Source organism: Antechinus flavipes, chromosome 4, assembly GCF_016432865.1.
Source record: "Antechinus flavipes isolate AdamAnt ecotype Samford, QLD, Australia chromosome 4, AdamAnt_v2, whole genome shotgun sequence".
Lineage (NCBI taxonomy): Eukaryota > Metazoa > Chordata > Mammalia > Dasyuromorphia > Dasyuridae > Antechinus > Antechinus flavipes.
This window is the reverse complement of record NC_067401.1, coordinates 10,826,430-10,844,717: the sequence shown is the minus strand read 5'-3', so window position 1 is coordinate 10,844,717 and position 18,288 is coordinate 10,826,430. Positions and strand designations below refer to the sequence as shown.

The 18,288-nt window shown below is 52.2% G+C and overlaps 1 protein-coding gene across 3 annotated transcripts in view; it reads left to right on the top strand.

Annotated features, from left to right (window-relative positions):
• Positions 1 to 18,288, top strand: part of ABCC5 (ATP binding cassette subfamily C member 5) — a 49,401-nt gene that overhangs the window by 16,003 nt on the left and 15,110 nt on the right. For 2 of the 3 annotated variants that reach the window (XM_051999805.1, XM_051999804.1), the window contains 13 exons: positions 51 to 198; positions 4,616 to 4,849; positions 4,961 to 5,134; positions 5,479 to 5,626; positions 7,302 to 7,450; positions 8,061 to 8,168; positions 9,356 to 9,709; positions 11,351 to 11,422; positions 12,211 to 12,335; positions 12,461 to 12,533; positions 13,912 to 14,115; positions 14,903 to 15,046; positions 15,924 to 16,026. In XM_051999805.1, coding sequence (XP_051855765.1) covers positions 51 to 198; positions 4,616 to 4,849; positions 4,961 to 5,134; positions 5,479 to 5,626; positions 7,302 to 7,450; positions 8,061 to 8,168; positions 9,356 to 9,709; positions 11,351 to 11,422; positions 12,211 to 12,335; positions 12,461 to 12,533; positions 13,912 to 14,115; positions 14,903 to 15,046; positions 15,924 to 16,026 — 2,036 coding nt within the window. Of the gene's footprint in view, positions 1 to 50; positions 199 to 333; positions 4,211 to 4,615; positions 4,850 to 4,960; positions 5,135 to 5,478; positions 5,627 to 7,301; positions 7,451 to 8,060; positions 8,169 to 9,355; positions 9,710 to 11,350; positions 11,423 to 12,210; positions 12,336 to 12,460; positions 12,534 to 13,911; positions 14,116 to 14,902; positions 15,047 to 15,923; positions 16,027 to 18,288 lie in introns of those variants that run through there. The other variant, XM_051999806.1, reaches the window with a different exon arrangement.

Here is an 18,288-nt window from a genome sequence, read left to right as displayed (position 1 = left end):
CGTGCCTTCCGTGGGAGAGGTGGTAACGCAGGACCTGTGCCCTTGTCAAGACTAGAGAGGCTGTGGCAAGAAGAGGTGAACGAAGCTGGGCCGGAGGCTGCCTCCCTTCGAAGGGTTGTTTGGATCTTCTGCCGCACCCGGCTTGTGCTCTCCATCGTGTGCCTGATGATCACGCAGCTGGCTGGCTTCAGCGGACCAGTAAGTCAGACCCATCTTTTCTCAGTCACCCGGGGCCCGGCGGGGCCCGCCTCCTGGCCAGCGCTAACCTTCTCCAGTTCCATTGCAGGGCTTGGGCTAGCTAGTGACGCCTGTGGAAGGGAGTGAGTGTGGTTGGCGCGAGTGGCGGTCTTTCCGTGGCTGGCGAGCCCTTTCCTGGATGAAAAGGCAGAAGGATGAAAGGGTCGTGGTGCCGCAGAAGGCAGCCTGGCTTTCCTGGGGGGAGCCCTGTGGCTCTGTTGTGATCTCTGGTAGCGTGTGCTGGCACTGAGTGAAAATCTTGGTTTTGGAAGGCAGGAGAGTTGAGGGCTCGTGGGGGGCCAAGAGGCCGTCGTCGGTGCCTGCCTGTGGCCACAGAGTCGGCCGCAGCGTGTCGGCTCCCTGGAGCTGCCCGGCCCCGTCTGGAGCCCGCGGGGAGATGGCGTGGTGGTGGCCGGGCGCGGCACTTCTTTCAGAGGCGGGCAGGGGCGGCCGCACGGCTGTGGGCTCATACGAGGCAGCTTGACCCTGATACCCTCTCTCTTGTTGCCCGTTTGTTGCACCTGCTGTGCTGTGCTGATTTACAATGGAGACCTTGATTAGGTTTTTTTCTCTACAAACCTGCCTGGCAGCCTCAGGAGCAGTAGTACTGCTTGTAACGCGCCTTTGCCAGGGGGGGTAAGCTGGAGGGTCATGGCTTGGGTAAGTACCCACTTGTCGTGCATGGTGCCTTAGCTTCAGGCAGTTCCAGAGGGTTTTTTTCCTTGTTAATTATACCTGAGAGTTTTGCCCTGTTCCCTTTTCTGGAATGGTAATGAGACTTTGGTGTAAATCAGAGCACACAGTGCCACGTAACCCGATGTAATGCCATTGACCACTCGCAGCGGGGGTTTTAATAGGACCGACCGTCTTCCCCAAGAAGAGCTTCTGTCATTGCTTCACTACAGGGGCTGGTAACTGCCCTACTCGGGGCATCCTGCTAGCTCCTCCTTCCGTTCTGAGGCAGGTTCTCCCGGCTGCATGGCCGGTACAGGTCATGCCGAGGAGACAGCCAGGAGTTGTGGGGATTCTTTGCTGGTGCATGTTCGGTTGACTCGAACCCCTCGCATAAGTGTTCTCTAAGGCTAAGGGCTTTAGGCCGCCAACCTTGGGGCAGCCCATCCCGTCCCCAGTGTGAGCCGAGAGCCTTCTCACTTTTCAGGAAGGGGAAAGCTCTCCCTTTTCTGCCAACTCCGGTAAGCAGTGCTTTCTGGCAAGTGCTGGCTAACTACCATCCCATCCTTGTGCAGAAGGGAATCCTTAACAGCCCAAGACCAGGCCACATTACTCATGCTCAAAAGGATAACTAATGAAAGCATTTGGTAACAGATTTAGACCCGAATTAACGTTTTGGGAAATGGAAATGTCAGTGAGAGATGCCAGGAGCAAGGCCAATAATGTGCATTGGCACTGGGCACAGGCGTATGCCCTGCTGTGGGCATAGGCCCTTTTAAGGAGCGTCCTCCTTTTGGTGGTACAGCCGTTCGGATCTTTGGGCACATTTTTGGGGCACTTAAATAAACCGAAGCCTTAAGGTAGAACGTGTTAAAAAAAAAAATCTACCAGTCATACAAAGTATGTTTATTGCCTTTTCTCCACTGGGCCACAGAAAGTCAATAATTATGCTAAGACAATGAAACCTAATGTTTTTTAACCTCTGGCTTACTTAACTCTAGCTTTTTCCAAGCTAATCGGCTTCTCCAGAGGCACTTTGGGTATCTCCATGCTAGAGTGGCTCTCCGGGCTTTTGTAAAGCCCACTAGTGTGGGTGGAGGGCTGGCCGCTGTCTGTAAGATCTGACTCCTGGCCTGTGGGCACCAGCAGTGCCTAATGCCTCTGCTTTTGAGGGTATTTTTTGAGCCTTTCTGGATCACTTGCCCTTTCAAATCCAGTCCTGCCCAGGGACTTGTGTGGAAAGGCTTAGCATTCACCCTGTAGATGGTGGGGGGCCGCCTCTTGCAGCGCTCACTGAATGCTAACTCTCCTTTGGGAGCCTTTTCGGGGGAGGGAGAGTGGGAAGCCATTAGAGGTAAGTCTCCCACTGTCCCCCGTCCCTAGCTGCTCGTTCGGGGCGGTCAGGTGCTGGATGGCGGGGGGCGGGGGCGGCTGTCTCTGTAGTGGGACCAATGACAGAAGCTGTTCTCTAGAATTTTCAGGATGGCTGTAGCCTGCGATCAGAATGAGAGAATCAAGCTGGGTGGACTCTCTCGCCAAGAGTACAGGTAAGGTCCTGTTTATTCACCGGGAATGCTTCCCAGAGCCAGACCCTGAATGCTACCAGCCTTGCTAACAAACCTCAACTTTTTTCCAGTTTATTTAAGTTTAAATGATAACGCTGTGACTCTTTTTTCTTTTTCTGAGTTTTGGTTGGATTTTTTCATGCAAACTTTTCATTTTATCTCATACCGAAATGGTTTGAAATGTAACTATTTTGAAAACCTGAATGTGTTTTAGAACTTCTTTAATTGACTGTTTGCTCTTTTTCCCTTTGAACATTTTACGTGCTCTAAGCATTTGTGTCTCGTAACCACCTTTTTCCTCCCTCCCCCGCTCCCGGGAGGTGCTGAATGTTGGCATTTGGGCAGAGGTGTTTAGAAGGAAAGAGTGCCAATTCACCAACCCGCTGGCTATTTCGCCTTCCTTTGGAGGAGACTGTTGGCAACAATCGCATGGCGTTACTGCCCTGCCCGCTTACTGAGTTACTTCACAGGAGGAAAAAAGGGGCTCCGGCCCTAACCACTCAGTGACTCAGTGCCACATGTTGGATTGAATACTGGAAAAGAAGCCAATGTCCTCCCTAGTAAATCCGCGACCCCGCTGTGTGGAGCTGTGACCCCACCACTGGAGGCCAGCCCGAAACCCAGGGAGGGGACAGGTGGAGTCCACTAGCTGAGTGTGAAACCTATTTCATCCGGGGAGTATCCTAGAATCTAGTGGACGTACGGCACTAATGAAAAATACCAAATTATCCAGGAAGAATTCTGGGCATCACATTAGCCCCTCCCTCCCCCCAGGAAAAACCGCCCCTGGTGGCTCCGGTTCCCTTGGTCCTTGGGCGTGGGGGCCCACGGGACCCACAGCTGCAGCTATCTGTTACATTAGCCAGTTTTTCCTTGTTCAGTGAGGTTTTCTTCCTCTAGGGGATGGGAGTGGCTTTTTTTCTTTCTTTCTTCTTTTTTTCCTCCCCCAAGATCTCTTTTAGCTGCAAAGACTTGAAAAGACTCTGAAGGTCCTCCTTCGGTCCGCATTGTTGGGGAGGAGGGAAATTAGAGCTCAGGGGACCTTGCGCAGCAGCCGAGAGAGCTCCTCGGGCTCTACCTGCACCAGTAGCTCCGGCCACTGGGAGCAGGGCAGCTCTGGAGGCGGCGTTCTTAGAGCCTTTGCAGCGAGGTCTTGGTGGGAGCGGGTCTTTCTCCAGCCTCTTGCCAAGCCCCTGCCAGCCGTGAGCAGGGGGTACTCCCCGCGGACTCTTGGTTCTCTTCTGTACCCGCTGTGTGTGTAGCCAAAGAACAGTGCCGAGGCCTCCTGTTAGCTGGCTAGCCCTGTACAACACTCTGTATGTTTACACTGTATGTTACTGCAATGCTCCCCCCTTGTACAGCCTTGTGAGATGCTCTTTGAATATGGTCCTTGTGTTTTTTTTATTTTCAATAAAAGTGCGTTACTCCTCAGTTGCTGGTATTTAATAGTGCTGCTGAGTGTGCCTTGTGTGAGTGTGCGTGTGCTCCCGCGTCACAGGCCCCAGAGCTGGAGCTGGCCAGCGGTGGTCCTGCTTTCCCTCCGCAGGTGGTGGTTGGGATATGCTACCTGAGGTAACAAGTTTTTGTTTCAGGGAGGGACTAGGGAGTGGGGCGGGCCGATGAGGGGGGAAAGTCTGTTTTGTCTGCCCTTCTCTACTATTCTATTAAACTGCTGATGTTTATTTTCAGGAATATTTTGCAAATGTTCTTCTCACTCTTCCCCAGTACAACTGTAGGTACCCTGTTCCTTTTTATCAACTAAGCACGTTTGAATCAATTCAAAGAAGGTCTTAATTTCACTTAAAGAAATAACTTTTAATGTGTGAAAATACGGTCGATCTTACTGCTTCATGTTCATTTTGGCTCACAGACAGATTTATGTTAAGTTAGAAGACGTGAAGGTTTAGATGGCGTTCTCTAGAAGCAACCGGGTTTCCGATGTAGCTCCGGCCCCACTGGAATGCCCTAAACTATCTCCTGGGGTCAGGGAGGTCTTCCCACAGGATAATTGGTCTCCGGGACGGATTCTCTCTCTTGCCTTGAGTGAGAGCCTCCCCACTCTTTCTAACTTAACACAAAACTGTTGAGTTGCACGGGAGGCCCGAAGAGACGTTCACATGGGCGTGTGTTTCTCCCTGTAGGCCTTTATGGTGAAACATCTCCTGGAGTACACGCAGGGCACAGAGTCCAACCTCCCGTATAGTTTGCTGCTAGTCCTGGGCCTCTTCTTGATGGAAGTTATCCGGTCCTGGTCGCTGACGTTGACGTGGGCCTTGAACTACCGAACCGGGGTGCGCCTTCGAGGGGCCATCCTGACCATGGCATTTAAGAAGATCCTGAAGCTGAAGAACATGAAAGAGAAGTCCTTGGGGGAGGTGAGCTCCCTGGCCTCTCCGCCGGCTCCCGCACACGTGGCGTTCCTGCGTTTTCACCCATCTTTAAGTTTTGTTTCTGACCGCGCCCTCCATTGCTTCTTTGTTTCTCAGCTCATCAACTTGTGTTCCAGCGATGGCCTGAGGATGTTTGAGGCCGCGGCGGTGGGCAGCTTATTAGCGGGTGGCCCCATCGTGGCCATCTTGGGCATGGTGTATAATGTTATTGTTCTGGGACCAACAGCCATCCTGGGATCCCTTGTTTTCCTCCTGTTTTACCCAGCAATGGTGAGTGAACAGTCTTACTGTACTCGGCCCCGCTCTTTATTCTGGTCATTTCTCGTCGTGGATTCAGTTGCTTTAATTGGATTTTGCCATTTTTGAGATCATTAATATGATTGGATTGGGAATTTCCCAGAAGCAGATGCCTCTTTGATCGAGGTTTCTAGAGTAAGAATATTGCCCTAAACAGAAATAGGGAGGCCTTGGAGGAACGCCTCGGTGGCGGACCTGCCCGAGGAGCTCAGCCCAAGCCAGCCATGCCCTGAGATGGCTGGGCCGGCCGGCGGGGGCCGTGGTGACCTTGCTCCTTGTTGGCGCTTGGCTTGACATGGCATCTCGTCTCTTTTCAGATGTTTGTTTCACGGCTCACTGCCTATTTCAGAAGAAAAGCTGTGGCTGCCACAGATTACCGAGTACAGAAAATGAATGAAGTTCTCAACTACATTAAATTTATTAAAATGTATGCTTGGGTCAAAGCATTTTCTCAGAATGTCCAGAGTGAGTATCCAGACGGGGATTTAATAAGGCCGCAGTTGTAGGAAGGTCTTTGTTGAGGCGGGATGGGGGGGAGAGTCGTGGGGTTTATGACCCATCCACTCAAGGGAAGAGGGAGTTCACATGGCTCTTGTTGGTTGGGAGCTGGGAATTTAGAGGCACTGGAGACCCTTAAGGAGATGAAGTGTCCTAGAAGAGGCTTCTATCTTCTTACCTTGTTTTACAAAGAAGGTCACAGAACTAATTATTTATCGAAAAGATCAAGAACTTTGTTCTTCTCTGATGACCTTTCTCTCCCACCACTCAACCACATAGAGGAAGCCCCTTCTTTTCTTTTTAAAATTAATTAATGTATTTATCTGTCTATTCATTTTATTTTTAATTTATTTTAAATTTTTTTATCAGTTTTTAATTTTAATTTGATTATTTTATTTTTATTTATATTTGTTTTTATTATTATATCATAATATATAATACTATATTTATTATTATAATTAAATTATTATTATTTGTTTTTATTTTCAAAACATATGCAGGAATAATTTTTTAACATTGACCCTTGAAAACCTTGTATTCCAAATTTTCCCCTCCTTTCCTCCATCCCCTACCCTAGATGGCAAGTAATCCATTATATGTTATACATGGTAAAAATATGTATTAAATCCAATATACGTATACATAGATACAATTATCTTGCTGCACAAGAAAAATCAGATTAAAAAGGAAAACTGAGAAAGAAAACAAAAAGCAAGCAAACAGCAAAAAGAGTGAGAATGCTCTGTGGTGATCCCCACTCAGTTCCCACAGTCCTCTCTCTGGGTATAGATGGTTCTCATTATCACAAGATCATGGAACTGGTCTCATTATCTCATTATCAAAGAGAGCTACATCCATTAGAATTGGGAGGGTGCTCCTTCTAAACATCTATCTGATAGCTGGAGAAGCAGGGTGGAAATTCTAGGGAGCCATTTATCAAGGGTGTCTCTAACAACCCTCTGCGTTGATGGATTTGGGTTGTCTGTGGCGGGCCGCCACTGTCCCTTGCCCTGTCCTTGTCCAGTATTTCTCTGAACTCTGTCAAAAGCACGCTGGCCTGCCTGTCAGAATTTGGCATGAAGACAAGTGAATGTATTGGGTGACAGTGGCCAGTTAGGAACGTAAAGTTCTGCATTTTAGGGTCAGCAGACTAATCTGACATGGATGTGATAGGAAAGGTCTTGACGTTATTTAAGGTGGAAAACCCACAAAGCTCCACTGAGGCAGAGGGATGTAGAACAAAAGTTGGGTCACAGCAGTGAAAGATGAGGCCTTGGGCCTTTTCAGTTCTGTATCTAAAGGGCTTCCTCTGTTAAGGGGGAACCCAGTGAAGCAAAACATTCACCTTGACCAATTCCCATTGAGGAGGAGGAATGGAAAGAGAGCTAACTGGGGGGGGAGGGGCAGGGATCGAGGACCTGCCTGAGTGCTAATGGGCCTCGGTTTCCTGAGGGATAAAGTTCAGTAATTATGACCTAGAAGGCCCCTTCCAGCTCTGGCAGATGATTTATGTGGGCCCTGGGCAACAAGGGTTGTCCCTCACAGAGTCGCTAGATAGATGGTCTGGGCGTGAGCGGCAGACCTGTGTTCCCACATCTCTTTTGCGCTCCGGGTGTTCTGATGCTTGGCTTGATCTTGCTAGAAATCCGAGAGGAGGAGCGCAGGATTCTAGAGCGGGCTGGATACTTCCAGAGCATCTCTGTGGGAGTGGCCCCCATCGTGGTGGTCATCGCCAGTGTGGTGACATTTTCTGTGCACATGATCTGTGGCTACGATCTCACCGCTGCTCAGGTGAGCGGGCCTCTGGGGCTCTCCTGAGGCTTGGGAGACCGAGTGTTGCCATGCTTTCAGGCTCAATATCCAAAGGACAGACATAGTCCGTGGGCACAGGCCCAGGCCCAGTGAGAAGGCACAGGCTTGAGCAAGGGGTGAGGGCAAGAGTTTCCTTCTCCCCCTCCACAGCAATCATTCAACCTGCCGTTCATGAACTTTGTTTTGATCGTTTTTCAATAACTGGATTTCAGAATCATTAGTTTCCTCGGTAATCCCAAATCTTTAGACTTGTAAAAACGTTGCTCTGAGAATTGACTGGCCCTGGAGTCAGGAGGACCTGACTTCGAATCTGGCCTCAGAGACTTGGTAAAAGCTGTGTGACTCTGGGCGAGTTACTTAACCCTGATTGCCTGTGTCCCCCGTAAATAAAATAAGAAAAAAACCCATTTGGAAATCAGAATCTAAAAAAGCGAGTAAAATGTACATATGTAACTGGGAAGTATTTGATGAAATAATAAGTTTTTAAAAACATTGCTCCAAGAAGGGGTCTCTAGGCCGTGGACGTAGGAGTCTCAGTTGCTTCCGGGTCCTAGAGGGGTTCTCATGTTTCTTACGTCCTTGTTCTTAGGCTTTCACAGTGGTGACTGTCTTCAACTCAATGACATTCGCTTTGAAAGTGACCCCCTTTTCGGTGAAGTCTCTCTCGGAGGCATCCGTGTCTATTGAGAGATTTAAGGTACGTGGCTTCTCCCATCTCGTCTTCCCTCGGCGCCACTGTCGTAGGTAGCGGCCTCTGCCTTCTCCTCGTCACTCCGGTCCAAGCCTTTGGATCACGTGCTCTCGGATTTTTCCGAGGGAAGCTAATTCCCCCGGTTCCTTTCACTGCTTTCCTTGACTCTTTTGAGCCCTCTCGCCCTGGCCATGCTCTGTCCCTCTTCCCCTGTCCTCCCCTAGCAGGAGGCCTGGCCAGTTGGTCCCGGGGTGGCTGGCGCGGGCATTGACCTCCCGGCCCCGGGGCTTCTCCTGATGCAACCCGGGCTCTGGGATGCCCCGTTTGGCCCAGCCTGGCAGGAAAAGACCCCAGTGAGCGGCAGCGGCTAAGGGAGGGGGGAGGTCAACCAGATGCCTGGACCCCTTGTTTTAGCGATGAGGCGGCTGAGGCTAGCGACTAGGAGGCTCGTCCAGGGCCCCCAGGCCCTCGGACCCAGGCCCCAGCATCGCTCTGTAACTGATCGGAAGCATCTGAGAACCAAGCTTAGAGTTGAGGAAAGTTAGTTTTAGGGAGAGAAAGGGAGAGACAGTCAGGACTCCAGGTCCCAAGGAGAGCTTCAGTTGTGAGTTGAGTCCATGACAGGCCTGGCGGGTCCTGGGAGGGTCGAGCTTCAGGCTCCTGCTTCGGGCCTGGCAGGGCGCCGCCTTCTTGCTCTCTCCACGGCCTGGGCCAGGCCAGGGCCCGCCCTTCCTAGCAGGTCCAAGGCAGGCGGGGGCGGAGGAAAGCAAGCTTGGGACGCCCCGCCCTCCAGGACGGCCCCCCGAGGCCGCCCCCCGCCGGCCCCAGCTCGCGCCCGCTGGCGGTCTGGGCTGTCCTTGCCTGCTGATCTCATCCCTTGCTCTTGTAGCATGTCACCTGCATCGTTCACACTTGTCCGTGAGAGAAGCCAACGACCATACTGCCCCGCCCGATGACCAGCGGCCTCCTCTTGCCGTCCCCTAGCGCTCGGGCTCGGCACGGGCCCCCCCTCTGCTCCGAGCCGGGGCCCGCGGCAGGCCCGCGCTTAGTGTCCCCCGACGGGGCCTTTTGCTCTCGAGCCTCCTCCCGTTCTCTAACGCGCTGTGTTCTGCTTCATGAGTGTGCGCCTAGGCTTGTGTCCCCAGTCTTGATTGAGTGTTCCATCTTTGCACCTCTCTCACAACTCCTATCAGAGTTTATTTCTAATGGAAGAGGTTCACATGGTAAAGAACAAACCTGCCAGTCCTCACGTCACGATTGAGGTGAGAAATGCCACTTTGGCGTGGGACTCCCCCCACTCCAGTATCCAGAACTCGCCAAAACTGAGCCCCAAAGTGAAAAAGGGCAAGAGATCCGCCAAGGGCAGGCGCGAGAAGGCCAAGCTGCCGCACGGGGACCAGCAGCAGGCCGTGCTGGCCGAGCAGAAGGGGCACCTGCTGGTGGACAGCGACGATCGGCCCAGCCCGGAGGAAGAGGGCCGGCCCATCCGCCTGGCCGGCCTCCGCCTTCAGAGGACGCTGTACAACATCGACCTGGAGATCGAGGAGGTGAGAGGGCTGGCGGGGCTCGGGGCTCGTGGGGCTGATGGGGCTCAGGGGCCGATGGGGCTCGGGGGGCCGGCCAGTCAGGATTCGGCTGCAGGAGTCCAGCATGGGGCCCAGAGGCCTCTCCTTGGTTGCTATAGCTCAGGATAGAACTTCTTTGTTTTCCAGTTGGACAATTCCAGATTCTCATAGCAGTGCCTTAATTTACTTTACCTATTGGGAAAGTCTGTGAGCATACTTGCTGTGGCCACATCTTCCCAAGTAAAGGGAAGTTAGCAAGTTGCTTCTCCCAGTCTTCCAACAGGAAGGAATTACTCAAGCAGAAGGGAGCCCAGACCCCAGGCCCCAATACCTGGGCTCACCTCTGGCTTGGGGTTCAGAATGTCGTTTCCTCAGAAATTAGCCCATTTCTTCCCAGAGGGGATCCTTGTGCACTCGCTCCCCTCTCGCCTCCTGCGTAGTGTCAGCGCGCTAGTGGTGTAGCAGGCCCTTTATTAATGAGTCTCCCTTACTCCAAAAGCTGTGTTCAGTCTCATTTCTTGTCCCTGTTGGAAAAGTTACCCATTCAGAGCACGTTTGTCCCTCTTGTCCCGGCACCTCCGTGTCTGGCGCTAGAAGGGAGTTGTCCCAGCCTGGGGTTGACAGCTAAAATAGCAGTTCTGCCCTCAAATACAGGCAAGTGAAGTCAAGGAGAGGCTCCCCAGACTCAGAGGAAAAGTACACTTTGAAACCCCACTTTGCTTTGTTCTTTTGCTGGGGAGGGGAGGGTGAATGGGGAGGGTGAGTTTTTTAAAGTGCTTTTACTAGCATTTAAGGAGTAGGTGAAATAACCAGCCAGCACTTTAGAGCCTCCAGCTTTACGTAGGTTCACTGCATTAGAGATCCAAGAATCCATAGTCCGTATATCAAGAGGTACACAGGCAGCTCCCTGGGAGTCCTGGTGCCCGAGGCAGCATCACAGACTAGTGGCGCATAAGTGGCGCATAGTAGGTCTGTGCAGCGTCTGTGCCTGGGTGGAGAGATAGGGGCCGGGACCCTCCTTTTGTAGAGGAAGAGGCAGACTCAGAGAGGGGCCTGGCTTGTTCAGAGGCAGCTAGGAGCTAGAAGCTGCTCTCGGACCCAGGGAGAGCCTCCTGCCAAGGCCGGGGAGCTGAAATCCAAGGCCCCGGCCCGCTCCTGCAGCAGGTGCCGTCTGGTTTCTAAGCTGGGTGAGACAAGCTGCTGAGGCAGAGAAGCTGAGATTTTTGGTGAGGGCTTTTTTAAAGGGCTCAGACCATCGAGGTGGGAAAAGGTCAGCTGCGCGGCTGACCCAGCCTGTGGTGGCGGTACGTCCGGTGGTTTCATTTCCTTTGTCCACCGGATGAAGACATGGGGAGCGGAGGCCCAGAAAAGGGGTCTGCCTGGGACGGGGCCCTGCGCCTCATCAGCACGCTCACTGTCATACAGAGAAGGCATGGGGCCGTTTGAGGGGGGGGAGAGAGTGGTCCCAGCAAGTTTGGGAAAGAGATTAGGCTTTTAATTAATGCTCTTATTACTCTGGGGTCGTGATTGCTCCTGGGGAGCAACAGTGCTTCATGTACAAGTGGAATCTCGGGTGCGTCATTGTCTCCTAATGACCGTGTTTCTCTCTTTGCATTGGACCAGGGAAAACTGGTTGGCATCTGTGGCAGCGTGGGAAGCGGGAAAACCTCCCTGATTTCCGCCATCCTGGGCCAGGTGAGCTTTTGTCCCAGGTCAGGGCACCCTCTCCGTCTTCCTGCACTCGCCTCAAGGAAGTCTTGATTTCCCAGTTGTTCTTTGAAAGACTCGGTAGCCAGGGGGCGTCCTGCATGCCGATTCCCATCGTGGATGGCAGCCCCCTGAGATCGTAGCAACCCTGCTTCCTGTCTGCCCTTTCTGCAAAGCCGCAGTCACTCAGAGTTTTCATTGCATGCCGAGCCGTTCATCATTCCACAGTCATTGTCCGTGTCCCCCCCATCCCTTTTGCTCCCACTTGTGCCCTCTGGAATCTCCATGGAGGGAGGCTGGTATGGGGGAGGAGGGCCTGCGGGCTCCGGGGGAGCAGAGACAGGAGCCTTCTGTGTTCCCTGGCGCAGCTGGAGGTCAGTTTTATAGGTGAGGTTTTTCCTGACTCGGAGCCTCGGCCTGCGCGACAGCGGCCTCCTCAGCTGCGTGGGCCGGGGCCGCTGGGGCCGCTAGGATGTCAGCGAAGCGACAGGCTGCTGGGCAAAAGTCCCCACGTGCATTTGAATCACAGGAGTCCATAAAAGCAAGAGGGGCTCCCCCAGAGCTGATCCCCTAGTGAGCTCTTGGACTCCCCTGGGCTGTGATGACACGTGCTCTGACCTCGTGGAGGCCGTGAGCTCTTTGAGGGGCAGGGCCCTTGCCTCCTCGCAGCCAATCCTCGGCACGCAGTAGGCGCTTAGGAAATGTTGGGTGTGTTGAGCGAAGCTTGTCGTTTTGGGCGTGATGCCATTTGGCAGTGTCTCTCTCTTCCCCCTTAGATGACCCTTCTAGAGGGCAGCATTGCTGTTAATGGGACCTTTGCTTATGTGGCCCAGCAGGCCTGGATCCTCAATGCCACTCTGAGAGACAACATCCTCTTTGGGAAGGAGTTTGATGAAGAAAGGCAAGGAATGCTTGGTTTCTGACCTTCCTGACTCGCCTTCTTGGGGTCAGCAGAGACGAGACAGCCTCCCGCGCTGGCGCCGTTGGCAGGCCGTCTCTGACCCCCGGCCCTTTTGTGTTCTCCAGATACAACGCTGTGCTGAACGGCTGCTGTCTGAGGCCTGACCTAGCCATCCTTCCCAACAGCGACCTGACCGAGGTACCCGAAGGGAGGGAGGCGCGGGCGTTTGGCTTAGGCTGCGGGGTGTCCCGGCTCCGTCCCAAAGTCCCCCGAGTAGGAACCAGCAGCCCTTGCGCCGGCTGAGAGCCGTGGCCCTCTGGGCCTCAGGCGCACTTCCTGTGCAGGTGTGGCCCCTCAGCTGACACTGAGAGGGCCCAGGCCCGGCCAGAGCAAGGGCAAACCTCAGGCCACCATCTGAGGGGAAGGCAGCACGGTGGGAAGACTGCACACCCAGGCTGGACTCTCCTTCAGCCCCTTCCTTCTGGCCTGTGCAGCCACAGGGGCCATCTGCTCTTCCAGAGCCTCTGTTCTCCCATCCACATGATAGGAACAAGGGTGTTTTGTGTAGCAGCTCCCAGGGCAGTTGTGAGGAAAGTGAAGGGCCCAGGGCCCATGCCCCCTGTGGATGAGGTTGGGCAAGTTCTGGAGGAGCCAGGCCCCCAAACCTAGAACAAATGGTGGCAGAAGCATTTGGCTTTAGCCCCTGGCTCTGCTTTGTGACTTGGAACAGAGCAGTGGGTTTGGGAACTTCAGAGCATTTGAGATTTAGAAAATGATCTTAATGAAAGGCTCTTGGCCTTTCCCCCATGGCTGCCCACATATAACCTAGAGCCAGGGGGGAAGGAGGGAAGGAAAGAGAGAATTTAGAACTAAAAATTTTTTTAAAATGAAATGTTACAAATTCTTTTTATATATAATTGGAGAAAAAATACAATTTTAAAGAGGGGGAAAATAGTATCTTTGCTCTGCAGATGAGTAAAGCAAGGCCCAGAGAGGGGATGAAATGTGGGGCCCAGTTTCCTCCCGCTCTCCATCCTGTCCCTCTGTTAGCTGGAGGAGCTGACCAGTGTGGTTTCTTAGCTCTCTGGTTTTCTGTGACTTTCTTTGACTTTCCCTTTGGTACATTTGGATTTTAGCTGCCTCTCTCTCCCATAAGTGGGTTCCTTCAAGGCCCCCCAGCGAGGAAGGCCCCTTTAGTGTGATTTGGTGTCTTGGGCCCACTCGCCTCCTGAAGCACGATTGCTCTTTACTCCCCAAGAGAGGGAAGGAGAGTGGTCTTTCTGAGGTGGGCCCCTCCCCAGCAAGGCGGGACCCCAGTACCCCCTCTTCTGGCCTTTGTGCGGCAGGGGAGAGAGACCTGTTCAGGGAGCTTGGTTCAGCTCTGGGCTTAAGGGCCCAACTCCAATCACATCCAGGGCCATCAGCCAAGTCATCATCGTAGTCGCACTGATTTCTCTCTAGCCTTAGTTGCTTGTAAATATTTGTTGCCCCCACCACCCTTTCCTGGCCTGGCCTTTTGGTCCCGTTCTGGAAAGAAGGCCCGGAGGCCGGCCTGAACATCCTTCTCGGGTTCCAGATCGGTGAGCGTGGGGCCAACCTGAGCGGAGGCCAGCGCCAAAGGATCAGTCTGGCCCGAGCCTTGTACAGTGACCGAAGCATCTACATCCTGGACGATCCTCTCAGTGCCTTAGATGCCCACGTGGGCAACCACATCTTCAACAGTGCCATCCGAAAATACCTCAAGTCCAAGACCGTCTTGTTTGTTACTCACCAGCTCCAGGTACCGGGCGCTTCCCCGAGCGACACGGAGAGTCTCGTTCTCTCGCTTTTCCTCGTCAGTTGCCTCCGAGTCCAGGGTCGGGGGACAAAAAGAGCCTGCTTGGGAGGGCGTGAGTCAGGCGTCCTCAGGGAAGGGCCTGGAGTCTGGGAACAGGATGGGGGCTGGCGGGGAGAACACTTGGCAAGCCTGCGCGAACTTGTGGTAGGGAAACCAAATCTGGCCCGTCTCGCCGCTCCATGTGGCATCTCTGAAGCAGGCTCGGCTGTTTTCTGTAAATGTTTGAACACATCGTCATCTGCCGGGGAGATGAAGGAAAACCAAGGCCGCCCCACCCTCCCCCGAGTCTACCTGAATGTGCACTTGTAGTGTGCGGCGGGGGAGGAGGGATTCCAGCCCAGCACCTTTCTCTGTCAGGAAGGCGGTCGGCCAAGAACTGGGCCCCGTGCCAAGTGCGGGGGGGTCAGAGAGAAAAAAGGCAAAGGACAGGCTGCCCCTGCCCTCGAGGAGACGGCAGTCTGATGGGGGAGGTCACGTCCAAATAATTGGATATGATCGAGATGTAGATGGGAAATTCAAGATTCAGGAGTCCTGGGAAAGGCCCCTGCAGAAGGCAGGACGGCAGCTTGAGCTCGATCGGAGGGAGAAGGAACTGTCTGGGATTGTGGAGGAGAGCCCGAGAAGATGGCTGGGGCCAGGCCAGGGGATCGGGACCCTCTGGCGAGGGACTCTCGGGGGCTCTGGGCTGGGAACGGGTCTGATGCCCGGCTCTCCTTCGTTTTCTCTTCAGTACCTGGTTGACTGTGATCAAGTGATCTTTATGAAAGAGGGCTGTATCACGGAGCGTGGCAGCCACGAGCAGTTGATGGATCTGAATGGCGACTATGCGGCCATTTTTAATAACCTGCTTCTGGGAGAGACCCCCCACATTGAGGTGAGCCTCCTGTATTCCCCTTGCTTCTGGGACATCTTGGGCTCCAGGGGGTCAGAAAGTAGCTGAAATGGGAACCAGTCCCTGTAGCTTGTGCCCAGCATTGTCTTAGGCTTATTTTGGAATCCCGCTGGGATGTCACTGCCATTAGCTGGGGCAGGGGCAAAGTGGCCATCCTGCCGTGATCACTGGTGGAGGGGATGGAAGTTCATAACCTGGAGTATCATTTACAAAAGTCCCGGGGAGGGTCTGGGCCAAGTCAAGACCAGGAGACACGGCAGCTTTTGTCATGGACGTTTCTGGGGGTTTTTTGTTCGAGTCTCCTCGAGTGTGGAAACAAAACCTTTGGGAATGTCGATTTAGCCTGGACATTTCAGATAACTTGTCTAATTCAGCCTGAGTGCATAAGCTCCCCACCCCATCCTCCTTGACTACCTCTGTTCTATTCAGCTACCACTGGGGGCCAGTTCTCTGTTTCTGTTTTGATTTCTCTACTGTCCTTTTATGGAGGGTCTCTGAGCACTTTGGCATCTTCAGAATGTTGCTACAGCTTTGGAGCGGGAGGAAAGAGGAGAAGCAGATTAAAAAACACGTGAAGAAAGAATAGGAGGGTTGGTAGGAAGTCCCGGCTTAGATAAGTTTTATTCATGCCTCCTACTAAAGAAAGGACGTGGTTTGGATGCGGGGGCTGGTCCTTAAACCACGGATCGGTCCGTTCCGCCAGCCCCTGAGGTACCAGAAGTGGGGGAGAGGGGAGATGAAGAAGGGCTGTCTGAGAAGGCGCTTCTCAGAGAAACAGTTTACTCGGTGCTTTCTCCGGCCTTCCTGTGAGTATTTGCCTAGCAGTGGCATGATGGGCTGATTTTTGTTGTTGCAATAGATCACCTCCAAAAAAGAGACAAGTGGTTCTCAGAAAAAGCCACAAGAGAAGGGCCCTAAAGTGGGATCCGTGAAGAAGGACAAAGTGGTGAAGACCGATGAAGGTAACCATCCTTTTCCGGGTTTTAGTTCTTAGCTGGACCTGGATCCCTGGCCACAGACTGCCACTCTCTGTCTTCTGGGACACAGGTGCTCTGTGGGTCTGGGACCTGGCACGGGGGTCCCGGGAGCCCGTCTCTGTTTTTGCTCTGCTGTTCCTTCTAACCATAAATGTCAGCCAGACCCAGTGGCAAATGGCTCCTCATCGTCTGTCTGGTATTGTTAAGGGCAAGAAGGAGTCACATCAGAGTAACTATAGCCTGGGTCTACAGCAGGTCCCCAGCTCAGTCATCAGGGCCTCTTCCTGGTCTCAGAGCCAAGGTTTGGGCACAGTCAGGACGGCATTGAGAATCACGTGTTGGCAAGTGGAGATGGAGGGTGGGCCGGGTACAGGGGCTTCTCTAGGACAGCTTCCCAAGCCTTAAGACCAGGAGACCAGGAGTCCAGGAGGGTGGGTTGCGGCCCAGTATCCCAGCCCTAAAGGGGCCTTTTGACTGGGGTGAGTGTTATGTTAAGGCCGGGGAGGCACAGCATGCTGGGACAGCAATAAGGAAAGGCCGCGCTGGGACATCTGTGGTCTCATCTTTTTAGTTTTTTAAAATTATCAGAGATTTATTTTAGATTAATAATTTTATTATGAATTCTAACATCTATAAGCATAACCATTTCCATATACAAAGAACAGAAAAAGGAACTTGGTGGAAAAAAACTTGGATTTACTTTTTTTGTTTTCATTTGATCATGATAGAACCCAGCTGAGATGCCTGGGTGCCTCTCCTCCCTAACCCTCATCTGTCTTCCCCTCAATCACTCTCACCATCTTACACACCCAGACACACATTCCCACTCACACAGAGACACACAGACATTCACGTTCTCACACACAGATACAGACAGTCATACACAGACATTAACACATAGTCACAGAAGCATTCACGTTGGCACACACACACACACACACACACACTCACACAGACATATTCACATTCATATTCTCATTCACACATTCTCATAGAGACAACAGAGAGGCGCATTCATATTCACACTTAGACACATGTACACATTCATTCACACACAGACACACTCAACACACACATTCACACTCAGACACGCAGACATTCACATACAGATGCATTCATATTCACATATTTACATTCACACACACACACATACATTCACACATGATAGACACACAGACAGACATTTACTCATTCTCAGAGACACCGGCATTCACACACACACACAGGCATTTACACAGATTCACACCTCACCCTGGGTTACATAGAAGCCCTCTCTTCCTTTTAGCACATGAGTAAAGTTAAGGAAAAGAAACGCTCCCGGCAGTGCCTGAAGGTGTATGGGACACCATTACTAGTGACTGGGGCCCAGGGTTCTCGAGGACCTTTCCTGGGGGATCAAGCATTTTTGTGGCTTATCTTTCTAGGAAGAGCTCTTCTCAAGCTCTTCCCTTTCTTTTCTTTTCTTTTTTCTTTTGCTGAGGCAATTGGGGTTAAGTGACTTGCCTAGTCACTAGGTGTGGTGATTTTCTTCTTTTAAATATAATATATAGATGGTTCTCTCTGGGAGAAAGCAGGTTTCTCAGGGAGGTTTTCTGGGGGCAGCCTTAGTATCAGTTCAGATCAATAATTACCCCAAATGCAGCCAGGTGACAAAAGTTCAGATCTTTTATTGTCTCCAATATGGCTCGGTTAGCTTAGAGGCCTATCTCTCTGCTTGGTTCCAAGAGCTCTTGCAGCTTTGTCCTTTGCTTCTGCCTCTGCTTTCTTCAGCCTCCAATTCAGCTCCACTCTCCATGTAATTCCGCTGAATTCTCGACCCATAACTTGATGCTTCTCTCTCCGTGTAATTCAGCTGAATTCTGTCCGAAGGCCTCTGTCTGTTTCTTATATACGAAAGAGAGGAATTGTGGGATACGAGAGAGAGGGATTATGGGTTTCTTCCCAGAGTGCTCTCTGGCCCTAAGAGCTTCAAGGGAGGTGTGAATTTGGATATCTCCTACTAAACCCTGAAATCTCCCAAACGTGTGAACTCCAAGCATTGTATCAATTAGTTCTACTTAGTACCTCGTTTCAAGCTAAGTTAACACTAGGATTCCAACAACTAGGCAAGCTAAAGCTCTTCCCTTTCTTAAGATGATAATTAGGTTTTATTTGTTTAATGAAAATTTCCCTTTAGATTTCCCCCCTTCCCTGGAGAGCTTTCCCTGGAACAGAGGCTTCCTTACTTTCTGCAGTGCAGTCCAATAT